Here is a 16072-nt window from a genome sequence, read left to right as displayed (position 1 = left end):
AAGAGAAAATACTGAAAACTCTCAGCAGGTCAGTGGAAAGAAAAGCAGTTAATGTTTCTGATAAAAGTTGTTTGAGTTGAAATGTTAATTGTGTTGCTTTTTCTAATGACTGTTTTCAACACTTTTTATTTCAGATTTCTGGGATCTGCAGTTTTTTTGATTTTCTTTTCAGAATAAATTATAACCATTACAAACAAAGGAAAGTCTGCAGATACTGGAAATCCAAGCAACACAGACAAAATGCTGGAGGCATTCAGCCTGCCCTGCTGAATTATACCCATTAGTTCATTTACTGTACATCTGGTTTTCCATTATTCATTCCCAAGACTTATTTTCTACTAACTAATTTCACAATTATCAATCATGCCTGGTCTTTTGAGCTCCTCCAGCTCTCTGCTCACTTATTTTTTTAGCCTGTGATTCCAGAACATGTTTGTTTTCCTGCTCCTTGCAAGAGTTATTTTTAAGCTGCATCCACTGCCCATTTTGTCTTCCCTCATTCCTGAGGCATAATGCCCAAGTATCCTGTTGATTCATTCTCACTAACCTCTCTCCATCCAGAAATTTCGAATTAATTAGATGTGCAATCTTTCTTCAATTAGCTGCTGTGGAATATATCAAAAACCACCGGCTGGATTCAATTGACAGCACAGACTTTGAAAGAGAATGTGGCATCGGAGTGGTGGTATCACCCGAACAGATCGAGGAGGCGGTAAGTACAGAGTAGTTAGAACATTATGTTGTGGTTGTATAAGACATTAGTGCGGCACAGTTGGATTACTGAGTTCAATTTTGGACGCCCTGCTAGAGGAAAGGTGTCATTAAACTGCAAAGACTGCGAAGATTTATAAGAATAATACCAGGACTTGTATGGAGATTAGGCAGGTTAGGACTCTATTCCTTAGAATGTAGTCTGAGGCATGGTCTTAGAGGTGTATAAAATCATTTGCGGCAAAGGTAGAGTGAAAGAACTTTTTTTCCTGGTGCAAGACTACTTCCACTAAGATGGTGGCACGCTCAGATCTCTCTGGGTACAACCAAAGATGCAGTTATTCGTCCTTTACATCTTTTTCACAATCACAAGACACTGCAGGATATTAAGAATGTCATAAACTTGGATTTCCAGAAGGTGTTCGATAAGGTGCCGCACAAGTGACTAATAAATAAGACATAGATGCATGGAATAGGAGCAAGTGTATTGGCATGGTTAGTGGATTAGTTAACCAATAGAAAGCAGAGAGTTGGTATAAATGGGTGTTTCTCCAGTTGGTAGTCTGTGGTAAGTTGGGTACCGCAGGGGTCGGTGCTGGGCCCACAGCTGTTTACCATTTACGTTGATGATTTGGAAGAGGGGACTGAGTGTAGCATAGCAAAATTTGCTGATGACACTGAACTAATTGGAAAAGCAAATTGTACAGAGGACGTGAAGAGTCTGCAGAGGGATATAGATAGGTTGAAGGCTGATTTATACTTCTGCGTAGGCTCTACGCCATTGTGAGCATTTATACTTGTGGGTTGGTGTGTCTGCGTCGCTCTGCAATTCACAACTAAAACGCTAGTTGGCGGTGGGGTTTCTATGCCACTCTTGAGTTTCTTCATGTTGAGTTTCTTTGTGTACTTCAAACAATGGTGACTGAAACTGAGCGCATCATGTTGGAGTTGGAGCTAATAAATGTTGAACGACAGTTACTCTTGTTGAAATTACTGCAACGCAGAAAAGAGAGAAGACGTCGGAGGAGATGGTGTGTACGACTACTGAAAGGATTGAGGCAGAAGGAGGGTGAATTTTCTGTGCTTCTCTGGCCACTGAGAGACATGGACAAGGAAATGCATTTCAAATATTTTTGGATGTCGGCAGGTAGATTTGATGATTTGGCTCATTGTCTCCAATGCGGAGAAGAAGCAACCTAAATGTGTAGGAGGAAATACGATACTACCAAGCAGACCAATCACAGTTGTTGCAGTCTGCATCGCCACAACGTGTAGTCACATTTTTGGGGAGGTGCGCGTCAGGCTATGGTGTAGGGTACGTGGCTACGCCGTACCTATGACATAGATTCGACGCAGAAGTATAAATTGGCCTTAAGTGAGTGGGCCAAGGTCTGGCAGATGGAATAGAACTTTGGTAAATGTGAGATCATTCATTTTGGAAGGAATAATAGAAGAGCAGATTATTATTTAAATGGTGAAAGATTGCAGCATGATGTTGTGCAGAGGGACTTGGGAGTGCTTGTTCATGAATTGCAGAAAGTTGTCTTGCAGATACAACAGGTTGTTAAGAAGGCAAAGGGAATGTTGGCCTTCATTACTAGAGGGATTGAATTTAAGAGCAGGGAGGTCACGCTGCAACTGTACAGGGTACTGGTGAGGCTGCACCTGGAGTACTGTGTGCAGTTCTGGTCTCTGTACTAGAGAAGGATATACTGGCTTTGGAGGCAGTGTGGAGGAAGTTCACCAGGTTGATTCCAGGGATAAAGGGGTTAACCTATGAGGAGAGATTGAGTCACCTGGACCTATACTGTGGAGTTCAGAGGGGGAATGAGAGGGGATCTTATAGAAACATTCAAAATTTTGAAAGGCATAGATAAGATAGAGGTAGAAAATTTGTTTCCATTGGTAGGTGAGACTAGAACTGGAGGACATTGCCTCAAGATTCAGGAGAGAAGATTTAGGACAGAGATGAGGAGAAACTGTTTTTCCCAGAGAGTGGTGAATCTGTGGAATTCTCTGCCCAGGGAAGCAATTCAGGCTTCCTCACTAAATATATTTAAGAAACAGGTTTTTACATAGTAAGGGAATTAAGGGTTATGGGGAAAAGGCAGGTAAATGGAGCTGAGTTTATGGACAGATCAACCATGATCTTACTGAATGGCGGGGCAGGCTCGATGGGCCGGATGGCCTACTCCTGCTCCTATTTCTTATGTAACAACACTAGGGACTGCAGGGCTACCCCATCAGTGAGACGCTGGATAGCGGAGGAGCGGTACTTGTGGTATGCCATGTTACAGCCTGCTTCAGCCATGCAGGGAAGATGGCATCAGAGTTGGTACATGAAGGAAGGTGTGATCTATTGGACAGGTAGAATGTTTCTGTTGTGATTGCAAGACCCTATTGGACATTAGTAAAGTAGAGAACTGTGACTGTGATTCATTGGCAAGACCAGCGGAGGAGCTGTGTGGCCTTTGTGGCATGGACTAGGCACTGATTTGTGGCCGGCAAGGAAGGAGATGCTGGAGCTGGTTGTGTGTTGCTGGGCTGGAGGCTAGCCCCTCTTGCTGGTGCTGCTCTCCAGTGTTTGCTTGATGGTAGACAAACTGGATTGCCTGCATATGGGTCCACAGCTGCACTGCCCAATTACGAGGAACTGCTGTGGGCTGTTCTTGCAGAAATGTGATTCCAGGACAAATTCCATGCACCATCGATGTACAGGCAAGGGCACTCAGGCTTGGTTATTTTTTAATTTTTTGTTTGTATCTGTTTTTCTGCGATTAGAATGCGTACAATGTATAACTGTTGGTTGTAGTTTGCACCTTGGCTCCAAAGGAATATTTTTTTGTTTGGCTGTATTTGTGTATATGGTTGAATGACAAATAAATTTGAACTTTGGAAAACTAGAGGACAAGTTTAAGGTGAGAGGGAAAGATGTAAAAGGGAATGAAAGGTACCTTCATACAGGATGGTGGGTAGCTATGTGGAACAAGCTGCTAGAGGAGGTGGGCACAATAAAAATAAGACCCTTTGGCAGGTACGTGGATAGAAAAGGTTTAGAGGGCTTGGGCCAAGCACAGGTCAATGTCCAATGAAGTGGACACGTGATTAGGAAAGAGGAGTTAGAATGCACAGTAATTATGGGAAAGATTGAAGGGAAGAAAGCAAGAGGAAGGCAAAGATAAATGATGGAGACAGCAGCCAGAGAACTGGAAATGAATACCAATGAATTGATCCACTTGACCCGAAACAGGAGTGTGTGGGCCATGACAGTCAAAGTTCAAACTGGGCATGGCACCTGATGATGGTGACTGGTCAATGGGATCAGCTTAGTTGAGAATCTTGGGTCAGCATGTATTACTATTGACACACAATTCCTTCTCCCACTCCCAGTCGCCATTGGTCCCACATTCTCGTCACTCTTTTGTAAAGAAATTCCTTGAATTCTCTGTTGGTTTTCTTAATGACTCTCTTGTGTGAATGCCTGTGATTCAGCTCTCCATGTGTAAGCCATCTGTGTTGACTCCATCGCCCCTCATTCTTTTCTCTCAAATGATCAGGCCTGTCCACCCTTTCCCATATCATCCTTATAAATCTTTGCACCGCTTCACTATCTCTGAATCGTGGTGACCAGAACTGTGTGTAATATTCAAAGAGTAATGAAGTTTCAGTGCAAGTTTAATGTGAAGTTTCAATTTTGTAAAATAGTTTCTACCCTTTTGTTTCACATCCTTTGATCCTCTTTCCCTTTCCTTTGTTCTCTGAATTTTCTCCTAATTTCATTGTATTCACTCTTGTTTTTTGTGGTCTGTGTATATAGTATATGCCTCTGTTGCTTCTCTTGTCTTTGCTCATCGTTTCATAGCAGAGGTTCCCAACCTGGGGGCTTGGGACCCCTCAGTTAACAGTAGGTGTCAATGGCATTAAGGTTGGGAACTTCTGCCTTATTGCTTCATTTGTCCTTTTAGCAGAAGCTTTTCCACACTGAAACATTTCCCATTCAATTTCTGCAGCATTGTTTGTCAATATTATTGCTTTTCTTTTTTCCCAAGTTCGACTCTCAGCCCCCTCATTGGCTTTTCTATAATTTATCAACTTAGTTTTCCTGCAGTCACTCTGAAGCATAATGTGATCGCTACTGTCGGTGTGTTTCTCTGCTCTTCCTTCAGTAATCCAGCACTGGCAATCAGGGTTAAGTTTCACTGCAGTCCATAAGGAGTTTTAAGTTCTCCCTGGGACCGCATGGGTTTTCTCCAGGTGCTCCAGATTTGCTTGGGGGCAGCCTGCAAGGTGCCACTACACTTTCTGGCACCAATACAACATCTCCACAGTGTTCAGCAGAACAACATGAGCAGCAGCAACAGAACTAAAGGGAATAACAGCACAACAAGTCGCTTTCCCCTCCTTCCCCCACCCCTCCCCCCAATCCCCTGTGCATACAGACAGGCTGCCACAGGACCTCTAGTCCTTGGCTCCTTCAGACTCAGACATTAGACCTCCAATCTCTGGTCCCTGACCCAGACTCTCTTGACCTTCAGGCCTCTTCCTTCAGACTCGCTGAGCTTGGGACTGTGCCTGTTAGTGTGAACTCTTATCTCTATCCACCCAGATTCAGTTTATTGATAATTGAATGCTTGTTTTCCATTTCTATTCTGTTATCACTAAACTGCACTCTGCAATAGCTTCTCAGTCCGGCTCCTCCCACTGTAGCTAGGAGACATTTTGACAGGCACTTGAATAGGCACAAATGGGATTAGTGTAGATGAGCAAGAGGATTGGCATGAACATGGTGGGCAGAAGGGCCAACAAGGGCCTGTGCTGTGTGACTATATTGTGAGCACCGTGTAGAGCTGTGTCCTGTGAGGCCAAAGGTTGCCAAGTGGTTATTTTTGGCTGTATCGACTCCATCTACAATGACAAAATGGCACGGCCTTCAATATGTCACTGTTGTACATTACCTTTGAATATGATTAAAAATCCCAAAGTGAGCCACAGAAATATTAAGCACTAAGGCGTTGCTGGAGTAATAAGTCAGAAAAAAAATAGGAGTCCTTTCTAGTGAAAGGGGAAGGTAAGAAGATGGTGATTCGGTGAAACTGGAAGTGAAAGTGATGACTTGTCTCAATTCTGACGGCTAAAGGTCCTGCTGTTCTAGCCCTAACCCTTTTGAAAATGCTTAACACCACCAAATTCAGACAGGATAAAGAGAACCCTGAGGGAAAAGTGGAAAAATCTAGAAATGCTTAGCAGGTCAAGCAGCATGTGTGGAGAGAGAAAAATGCACTTTTTTAAATGGTTAAATGTTGAAGGTGCATTGTGGAAACTCCGGGTGCCTGCAGGTTTATTGTGATGCTCTCTGTAGTTGCATCTTTTTAAAGAACTGTAAATTATGAAATACTAAGCAGGAATGTTGGCAATATTTTTCAGAGCTTTCAGTTTTGAGAGTACAGTTGAAATGACCTGCCTTTAATTCATATTTGCTAACATTGTCCTTGTGTCCACCCTAGGTTGAAGCAGCAGTCAGCAAGTATAAGAACCAGATTATGTTGGAGCGTTACCGTTTTAACATGGGCCTGCTGATGGGTGAGTGTTAACCATGTGAGTTACCACTCTGCCCACTCATCTTTCTGTGGTTTTCATCTTGCCTCTGGTTTCGATGCCAGCTTCCCATGTCAGGAGTCTGCCAGTTTGCCTTGGGAAGAGTGGAATGCGGGTTCTTGATCTTCAATGGTGGATGTTAACGGGGCATTTCAGAATCCTAAAGGGAACAGGCAGAAGAATGGCATAAAGACTAGGATTGGATCAGTTGAGGTTCCATTGGAGGGGCTGTATGTCCAACTCCTGCCAATTCTTGCCATCTTATCATCCAGCAGTTTGCACCCAATAATCAGGTTGTCAGTTCAAATTGTGCTAAATTTGAATATAATAAAAGATCGATCTCAGAGACCAGGGATTTGTCATTAATAATTCCACTGTATTACTGGTCTTCCTTGGAGAAGGTAGGCTGCCTTTCTTTCCAAGTTCCCACTTTCCCACATCACTGTTGTTAATCTCTGACGTGGCCAAACAAAAATCCTTCATTAAAATCAACTACTCTCTGACACCTCTTGGACTACCATGGGACAGGAAGGTTTCGCATTCCCAGGGGTGATAAAGGAAAGGCGCAAGGACCTTGTTCCATGGAACGTAGGGGAATGAAAGGAGATTTGATCGAGGTATACAAAATTGATGGGGTAAAACAGGGTAAATGCAAGCAGATTTTGTTCCCACTGAGGTTGTGTAAGACTAGAGCTAAAGGTTCCAGGTTAAGGGTAAACTATTTAAGGGGAACCTAAGGAGGAACTTCTTACTCGGAGGTTGGTGAGTGTGGAATGGAAGTGAGGGATGTGAGTTTGATTGCAACATTTGAGATGTGTGGATAGGTACGTGGATGGGAGGGGTGTGGAGTGCTATGGTCCTGGTGTGGGTCAATGAGACTAGGCAGGACAACAGTCTATATAGGCCATTAAGAAGCAGGGGAGTGGAGGCAAAGGTAACACAGGCACAATGGACTGAACGGCCTTCGCTGTGAGATTCATTGTTTCTAAAAGCAGAGAAGGCAGGTTCTTCCGCTGTCAAGGGATTGGTGAACACTTGGCTTATGAAGAGGAGTTAATATTGGGGCTTTGTAATGTCACAGCTGAAAATGGAACCTGTGTGACTATTGTCCCCGCTAGGTGATGTGAGGAGTAAGCTGAAGTGGGCCGATGGGAAGATTGTCAAGAACGAAGTGGATTTACAGGCAAGTGTAACCCTGAGTTCTTTCAGCTGCTCACTGGGTGCTCAGACAGGCCCTTGGCTCAACACCACAGTGCACAGCTTCTTTTGTGGGATCACCCAGTGGGCAATATGAACCATTTCTCAGGCCACTCATGTGAAACATAAATATGAGATTCAGCAACTGCTGGAAATCCAGAGCAACACTCACAAAATGATGGAGGAATTCAGCAGGTCAGGCAGCGACTACAGAGAAGAATAAGCAGTAGATGTTTCGAGCCAAGACCCTTCATCAGGACTCAACTGTGTTCCTCCAGCAGTTAATCATATAAAGCATGGTTTATGATCATCACTTGTGAATATGGAGAACTAAATGCCTGGTTTCTGTTCAGCTTACTGCCAAGCAACAAGCCAATATGGTCTCCTTGTTTGAGAAGCAGGGAGTTATGTGTTTGGCAACCCTTTACAGCCCCCTTTCTTTCTGGAAACTTAAACTGTCTGGGTTTTCATCCAAATTGTATCTGTTGTTCTCAAATATTCACTGATTTCCAAATTTTTATTAAAACTGAAGCTACCAATGGGTAATATTGATGTGATGTGTTGCCTTGGATCTGGGAACCATTTTGAAAGGGCGGGCTTTATTTTTAATGTTGCCCCTGCATTACTGTCTCAGGGCCATGGTCAGTGACTGTATGCCCTGCCACGGTCTTGGGGCTGTGGTGTGTGACTGTTTTCCTATTTAATTGGGACCCCACCCATAGGAAATGTACAGTTACGGGTGAATGTGCTATTAAAAGATAAGTAAACTTCATGACTCTGGTGTAATTTCAGGAACTTTTCAGAAACAAGGCATTCATAGTGACTGAGTAGACTGTATGCTCCTAACTTTCAATGCTTCCCTTCTCCCCACAGGTTCTAAATTTACTTGGTCCAAAGACTGAAGCTGACCTAGAAAAGAAGGCTAAGGTATTCATTAAATCTACTCATAGTTTGATGGTTTTAATGTGCTTACTGTGAATGCAGACACTTCAGAGCAGGAGTTCATAACCCTTTTCATGCCATGGACCCCTGCCGTTTACCAAGGGGTCTGTGTGGCCCCCACATTGGGAAGCCCTCCTTTAAGACATAGAACATTAAATCACAGAGCAGGCACTTTGGCTCATGATGTGGTTGTGATGACCTTTAAACTTACTCTAATATCAACCTAACCCTTCCCTCCCACACAGCCTTTCATTTTTCTTTCACCCAGATCTCTCTACAAGTTGCTCAAATGTCTCTCATGTATATCCCTCCACCAGGGCATTCCATGCACCCACCACTCTGTATTTTATTTTTTTTTAAATAGTACCTCTGGCATCCCCCAATACTTCCCTACAATCACTTTAAAATTATGCCTCCTAGAATTAGCCATTTCTGCCCTGGGGAAAATGTCTTTGGCTGTTCATCAATGTTTCTCTCATCATTTTGCTTTGAGAGAGCTGTTAATATAGCTGCCCTGCTTCAGTTGCACTGGAGTGCATCCTGCTAAGCAGAGGGGTTCTTGAGTGGTGAGAGACCCCAGGTCTCCTGTGCATCTGCACTGCTTTATAATTCATGGTAGCAATGAAGTATATTTGCATGGTAGCAATGAGAAGAGGGCATGTCCTGAATGTTGGGGGACCTTAACGATGGATGCTGCCTTTTTTTTTGAGGCATCACCTTTGGAAGGTGTCCTGGATGATGGGGAGCTGAGTGCCCATGATAGATACTTGTTATTTTCTTCAACGTGCCTGTTATACTCTCCAGAGTTACCATAGTTGCCATCTACCGCACCAGTGATTACTTGTTCTTCAGTGCAAAATGAATGCCAAGTAGCGTGTATCCTGAGTTTAAATTTATATTATTCTCACTACCCCTATCAGGATGTCAGAGGTCAGTGTTTTTCACAGTAAGTTGGGGGGAGGCCGTGAATTGAGCTACCGGGGTTGGTGGTAAAGGCAAATAAATTCGGGAATGTTTAAGAGATGCTTAGATGGGCACATGGATGATTGAAAAATGGAGGGCTAGTGGGAGGTAAAGGTTAGATTGATCTTGGAATAGGCTAAAATGTCAGCACAACATCGTAGGCTGAAGGGCCTGTACTGTGCTATAATGTTCTTATTCCCTGGTACAGCTGTTCCTATCACTTTGAATACCATCCTGGAGGAATGTACCACTGACGAAGTGTGACTTCCAGGCATGTTTGAATTTGACAAACTTAGAAAGATTTCCCTACTGCTACTGCCTGCTAGATGCCAATGAGATTGTAAACCCGATTCTGCCCTCTGGGAGGGGCAGTGCTAAGGAAGACTCATGTTACAGGATGGGCATTATGTGGCAGTGAGATTGTGGGCATGATTCTGACCTCCATGAAGAGTAAACTTTTAAGTGTAACTCTCGCTTCAGCTAACAGCTTAATATAGGGGGAGATAGCCCCCCGGCCCGGCCAAACTTAAGAAATCTCGTTTGTGTGGATGCTGCACGATGTGTCCCCTGTTACAAATCAGTACCCTGAAAGAACAAACAGTACACAATATGTGATTAAACGATTAAGCTTTATAATTCTTACTTTGACTATATGGTTAGTAAAGAAACGAGGGAAAAAAAGGGCCCAATCTTATTAAACAGTCTGTTGAACAATGTTGGAGCTCACTGATAAGTCGATCATTCACCATTGACCTCCTCCAATCATTGCTGCCCTTCAGACCCTCAAAGTCCACCCCATCCGGTGGTCTACCAACTCTCTCCATTTGCGTCTTCTCTCCTCATCTCTCCCCGGCAAAAAGACCACAAAAATCTCTCTTCCAGCTCACAAGAAAGAACAACAGCATTCCAAACCCCGTTATCTCTAGTCATAACCCAAACATTGCTGCTAGAGAGAAACCATTACATTATCAGTGAAATCTTACAGCATGTTACATAAAAATGTTTGCAAATGTCTGAGTGTTTTAAGGTCAACAGTGCACACAGCTGCCAGTGTGCACACACCAAGATCTACAGACATAATGAACAAATTATTTGATTTACTGATGTTGGCTCCTGGAAACAATCCAGGGATCTTTGTCTACCAGGGAACTATAATAGCCAGTACTGACTGTGTCATTTTAAAGACTGCCTAGTGTTGCGGGAGGAGCAGTATTGTGGTATGTGGATGGGTGCCTGCCTGTCTTGGTCATATCACAGAAACAGGCCCTTCAGTCCATCTAGTCTGTGCTGAACTGTTTTTCTACCTAGAACCAATGACTTGCACCTGTATTGTAGTCCTCCACACCCCTCCCATTTATGTGCTTGTCCAAGCTTCTCTTAATGTTGTACTCAAGCTCGCCTACTTGCATTTAATCTATCTATAATCCCCCCCCCCCACCTCATAATTCTGTATACCTTTATGGGCAGTGTTCACTGCTTTCAGTATCCCCTTTTCCCTGAGTGTACATGGGCTAGTTCTTGGGTTTCCCAGGCAAGTAACTGCGTGTAATTAGTAACCCTCAGTGAATGTGCCTCTGCCAGTTCCAGTCACTGGCATGTACCAGCAGCTATGGAGTCCCACTGAGCAGGGTTTCATTCTTTCCTTACAGGCTCCGAAGGAGAAGGCACCACGAATCACCGCTCAGGACAAGGACGCAGTATCAAACAACAGTGAGTTATAAATAATCACATAGGCAAAAAGAATGGTCATTACTTGGGCCACTAATAGAAGTGGGGGTCATTGTGATTGGACTGACCTGGTGGTGTGGGGGAGATGGGGGCAGCCTGCTTAAAGTGCTGGAGAACTAGGTTGTTTCAGCATGCCTTAACTTTGGTGAATGCAGTGCAGTGTGTCACTGGAATAAATTATAAAACATTTTGTCACTTGGACTTGCCAAGTTTTCAAGCTTTCAGTCTATTGGACCTCGTGCTGAATCAGCTTTAACTCCAACTTCCTCTCAAGTTCCCAGTAGTGTTTGAAACAAACAAATATGGTTATTAAAGGACATCCCAGGGTTATGACAGAGTGAAGGTCTTACTGCATACAAGAACACAGGATCCTGTACAAAGACATGAGATTCTGCAGGTGCTGGAAATATAGAACAACACACACAAAACACTGGAGGAACTCAGAAGGTCAGGCAGCATCTATGATGGGAGATGGACAGTTGACTTTCTCAGTTGGAAACTGTCCATCTCCCTCTGTAGTTGGTGTCTCACCTTTCATCCCAGGAATTAAACTACTTAATCTCTTCAGGCTTCTTCCAAAGCTAGAATATCCTTAAATAAAAGAGTCAAAACTGTGCACAGTACTCTTGTCATGAGCTTTCCAACACTCAGTACATGTGTAACAATGCTGTTTGTAAACTCCCAACTCACTTGCAGTAAAGATAAATTGCTGTTTGCCCTCTGATCCATTTGGGGCACTTGCCAACTTGTCTATAGCTTTCCACGCACAAGAACATCGAGATTCAAAGTACATGTATGTCACCATATATAACCATGAGATTCACTTTCTGTACTGATTTTAACACACCCTCCCTTTAATCTTCTTGTTGATGTCTCTTGCCAAATCGTACAACCTCACATTACCCACTCTCTCAACCCATTTCCTGTTGCAGTCAGAATGTCCTCCTCACAACATACCTTTCACGATGTTGTGCGGAGCTAACTAAATTAGTAATCAAATCCCCAGCTAAACTTGTTCCTTCTGCCTTTGCAATGTCCACGTCATTCTATTCCCTGCACAGTTTTACATGAGCTTCTGTCATATCTGCCTCCAATACCATCCCAGGCACCCACTCTATGTAACAAAAATCTCCTTTAAACTTGCCACTCTCCTGTTAATGCATAAGAAGAATAATGTGAGCTGCCTTAATAACTATTACCCAGTAGAACTCACAGTGATGAAATGCTTTGAGAGGTTGGTCATGACCAGACTGAACTCCTGCCTCAGAAAGGACCTGGATCCATTGCAATTTGCCCTTGGCCATGATAGGTCAGCGGCAGACGCAATCTCAATGGCTCTCCACACGGCTTTAGACCACCTGGACAACACAAACACCTATGTTAGGATGTTGTTCATCGACTATAGCTCAGCATTTAACACAATCATTCCCACAATCCTGATTGAGTAGTTACAGAACCTGGTGCTCTGTACCTCCCTCTACAATTGGATCCTCAACTTCCTAACTGGAAGACCACAATCTGTGTGGATTGGTGATATCTCCTTGCTGACAATAACACTGGTGCACCTCGAGTGTGTGCTTAGCCCACTGCTCTACTCTCTCTATACCCATGACCGTGTGGCTAGGCATAGTTCAAATGCCATCTAGAAATTTGCTGATGATACAGCCATTGTTGGCGGAATCTCAGATGGTGACAAGGGAATGCAGGAGCAAGATATGCTGACTAGTGGAATAGTGCCACAGCAACAACCTGGTGCTCAACATAAGTAAAACGAAAGAGTTGATTGTGAACTTCAGGTAGGATAAGATGAAGGAACACATACTAATCCTCAGAGAGGGATCAGAACTGGAGAGAGTGAGCAGTTTCAGGTTCCTGGTGTCAAGATCTCTGAGGATCTAGCCTGATCCCAACATATTGATGTAGTTATAAAGAAGGCAAGACAGCGGCTATACTTCATTAGGAGTTTGAAGAGATTTGGCATGTCAACAACTACACTCAAAAACTACTATAGATGTACCGTGGAGAGCAATACCCAGAGCCTGGACTGACACCTTACTGCCCTATTGTCCTGTTTATTATTTATTGTAATGCCTGCACTGTTTTGTGCACTTTATGCAGTCCTGGGTAGGTCTGTAGTCTAGTCTTTTTCTGTGTTGTTTTTTTATGTTGTTCAGTCTAGTTTTTGTACTGTGTCATGTAACACCATGGTCCTGAAAAAAACATTGTCTCATTTTTACTATGTACTGTACCAGTAGTTATAGTCGAAATGACAATAAAAGTGACGACTACTACTACTGTTTTGACAGACTGGTATGGAGGGGCTACTACACAGGACTGAAAGAAGCTGCAGAGGGTTGTAAATTTAGTTGGCTCTGTCTTGGGTACTAGCCTACAAAGTACCCAGGACATCTTCAAGGAGCGGTGTCTCAAAAAGGCAGTGTCCCTTATTAAGGACCTCCAGCACCTAAGGCATGCCCTTTTCTCACTGTTACCATCAGGTAGGAGGTACAGAAGCCTGAAGGCGCACACTCAGTGATTCAGGAACAGCTTCTTCCCCTCTGTCATCGATTCCTAAATGGACATTGAACCCTTGAACACTACCTCACTTTTTAAAAATATTTCTGTTTTTTTGCATAATTTTTAATCTATTCAATATATGTATACTGTAATTTATTATTTTTTTCTTTTATATTGTATTATCTATTGCATTGAACTGCTGCTGCTAAGTTAACAAATTTCATGACACATACTGGTGATAATAAATCTGATTCTGATAAATACATGCCTTCTGGTATTAGACATTTCCAACCCTGGGTAAAAGATGCAGCCCGTGTACTCTCTGTGTCTCATAATCTTAGAAACCTCTATCAGATCTCCCCTCAGCCAATGCACTCCAGACAAATCCCTTCAGACTTTCCAAGATCATCTTATAACGGGGCAACCAGAACTGTATACAATACTCCTGATGTGACCTAACTAGAGTTTTATGAAACTGCAACATAACTTCCTGACTCTTGAACTCATTTCCTTGAGTAATAAAGGCAAGAATGCCAAATGCCACCTTAACCATCTTGTCAACCTGTGTGGCCACTTTCAGGGAGTTATGTTCATGGAGCCAAGATCTGTACTTTGGTGGAGGGGCTGCCTGTTGGAGCTGTGGTGAACCTGGCTTGTGCGGTGGGAGGGAGTGGTGGAATATGTACTCACTGTGGTGGGGGGGGGTACAATCCAGAGCTGCTTGGGAGGGGTGATCTGGGTGAATGGGTTGCAGTCTGGATCTGTGGAGAACCAGGCTTGTGGGGCGATGTGGAGAATCTGTACATGCTCGGTGGGGGGGTGGCAGAGGGTCCAGTCTGGAACAGATCAAGTGCCAGGCTTGGGGTGATGGGTGATCTGTACTTGGGTGGGTGCAGTGGAAATCCAGGCCCTGGGGGTGGTCTGTACTTGCACCAGTGGGTGGGGGTCCAGAGTGGTGCAAGCACCATGCTGAGGTGTAATCAGTGAGATCTCACACGCGGTGAAAGCCTGGGGCACTTTCTGTTCAGAGTTTCAGGAGAGGAAATCACTCGAGCAAGGGGTAAGAAAGTACAGTACTGAGGTCCAGCGGCAGGTGGGTGTGTTTATGGTACCGCACAGCTGCGATTCTAAGGTTTCACATTGCTAAACAGGAGTTTGAAGGTTTTGCATTCTGTTCTCCACAGACCAACTGAAGCCGCACTCTGCATCTGTACTGGAACAGTTACGTGGGGAGGCAATAAAGTTCCATCAGCCAGGTGAGTGTTCCCCTCCCCAGTGTCATCCATTGTCCACAGTGCACCCCCACCCCCACCACTAAACCCTGGAGTTGCTCAGTGTCCATCCACGCAAAGCCCAGGCACTCTGTTCAGGGGCGGTTGTACTGTGGCTTCCACAGTGCAGGGCAGAGTGGAGTAGGAAATTCGGGGGGTGGGGATCCCAGGAAGATAGAGTTGGGCTAAGTGGAGACTGATTCAGAGGGGTATGAGGGAGCCCTGTTGTGTACGAAGTGTCCAGAGGAGTTGAAGGGCTGGGTCACGTGCTGGGAGATTTCATTAATGGAAATGGTGTCCACTATTCAGTGAGAGATGAACTGAATGGCCTGTTTCCATGCTCAGCATCTCTGACTGTTTAATTCCCTGCTTTCTACAAAGGGGCATTCTCCAGGTGGTTCCATTCTGACACCGGACATAATGCTCTGATGGTGAGTAGTCACAGTTTACTTAGGCCAGTCATTCCCACCTTGTTCTCACCAAAGGGCAGAGCAGTGGGATTTGTGTGAGATTGATGCAGAGCTGTGGGGAGAAGAGTAGGGCTGTGGAATTAGTGTGGGATTGATTTGTGGGGAGAGTGGACAGTGGGATTAGTGTGGGACAAGGACAGGGCTGTGTGGCTGGTTTGGGTGAACATGGAATTTAGATACTGAAGACACTGGACTCTCACTGTACGTCAGTCCTGGTTGTGTGTTTATTGCCAGTTTATAGGTGTCTGGAAACCTGATACTTTCCATCAAGAGTGACCTGAGACAGGTGTTGCTGTTACTGCTGACACTTCATGCTATGCAATGTCACAATTAATTTTCTTTCTTCACTGAAGGTGAAAATTATAAGACGGAAGGTTATGTTGTTACACCCAACACTATGAAGCTCTTACAGAAACACCTGGAGGTTACCGGAGGTCAGGTAAGGTGGTTTCTGACACACTAACCACACCCCCTCCCCCACACTTCCTCGAGACTGTTGTTTAAGACTTATCTCTCTGGCCCTGGCTGTCCTAATGTAATGTGTGATGAGATGTTGTGTCCCTTTATTGCAAGAATCGGTTTCACATGGCAGGACTCACTCCCCATTGATGGTTTTCTAACACTACTATCATGAGCGCACCTACATGGAGTGCTATCGCAGGAAAGCAGCATCTGTCG

At 44.2% G+C, this 16072-nt stretch overlaps 1 protein-coding gene across 1 annotated transcript in view; it reads left to right on the top strand.

Moving 5' to 3' along the window:
- qars1 (glutaminyl-tRNA synthetase 1) overlaps positions 1 to 16072 on the top strand; it is a 69667-nt gene that overhangs the window by 6409 nt on the left and 47186 nt on the right. The window contains exons 3-9 of the mRNA XM_073071964.1: positions 603 to 712; positions 6216 to 6291; positions 7425 to 7489; positions 8377 to 8430; positions 11058 to 11118; positions 14838 to 14909; positions 15748 to 15833. Coding sequence (XP_072928065.1) covers positions 603 to 712; positions 6216 to 6291; positions 7425 to 7489; positions 8377 to 8430; positions 11058 to 11118; positions 14838 to 14909; positions 15748 to 15833 — 524 coding nt within the window. The remainder of the gene's footprint in view (positions 1 to 602; positions 713 to 6215; positions 6292 to 7424; positions 7490 to 8376; positions 8431 to 11057; positions 11119 to 14837; positions 14910 to 15747; positions 15834 to 16072) is intronic.

Source organism: Hemitrygon akajei, chromosome 19 (assembly GCF_048418815.1).
Source record: "Hemitrygon akajei chromosome 19, sHemAka1.3, whole genome shotgun sequence".
NCBI lineage: Eukaryota > Metazoa > Chordata > Chondrichthyes > Myliobatiformes > Dasyatidae > Hemitrygon > Hemitrygon akajei.
The sequence above is the reverse complement of the archived record's forward strand: the minus strand, read 5'-3'. Positions and strand labels throughout refer to the sequence as shown.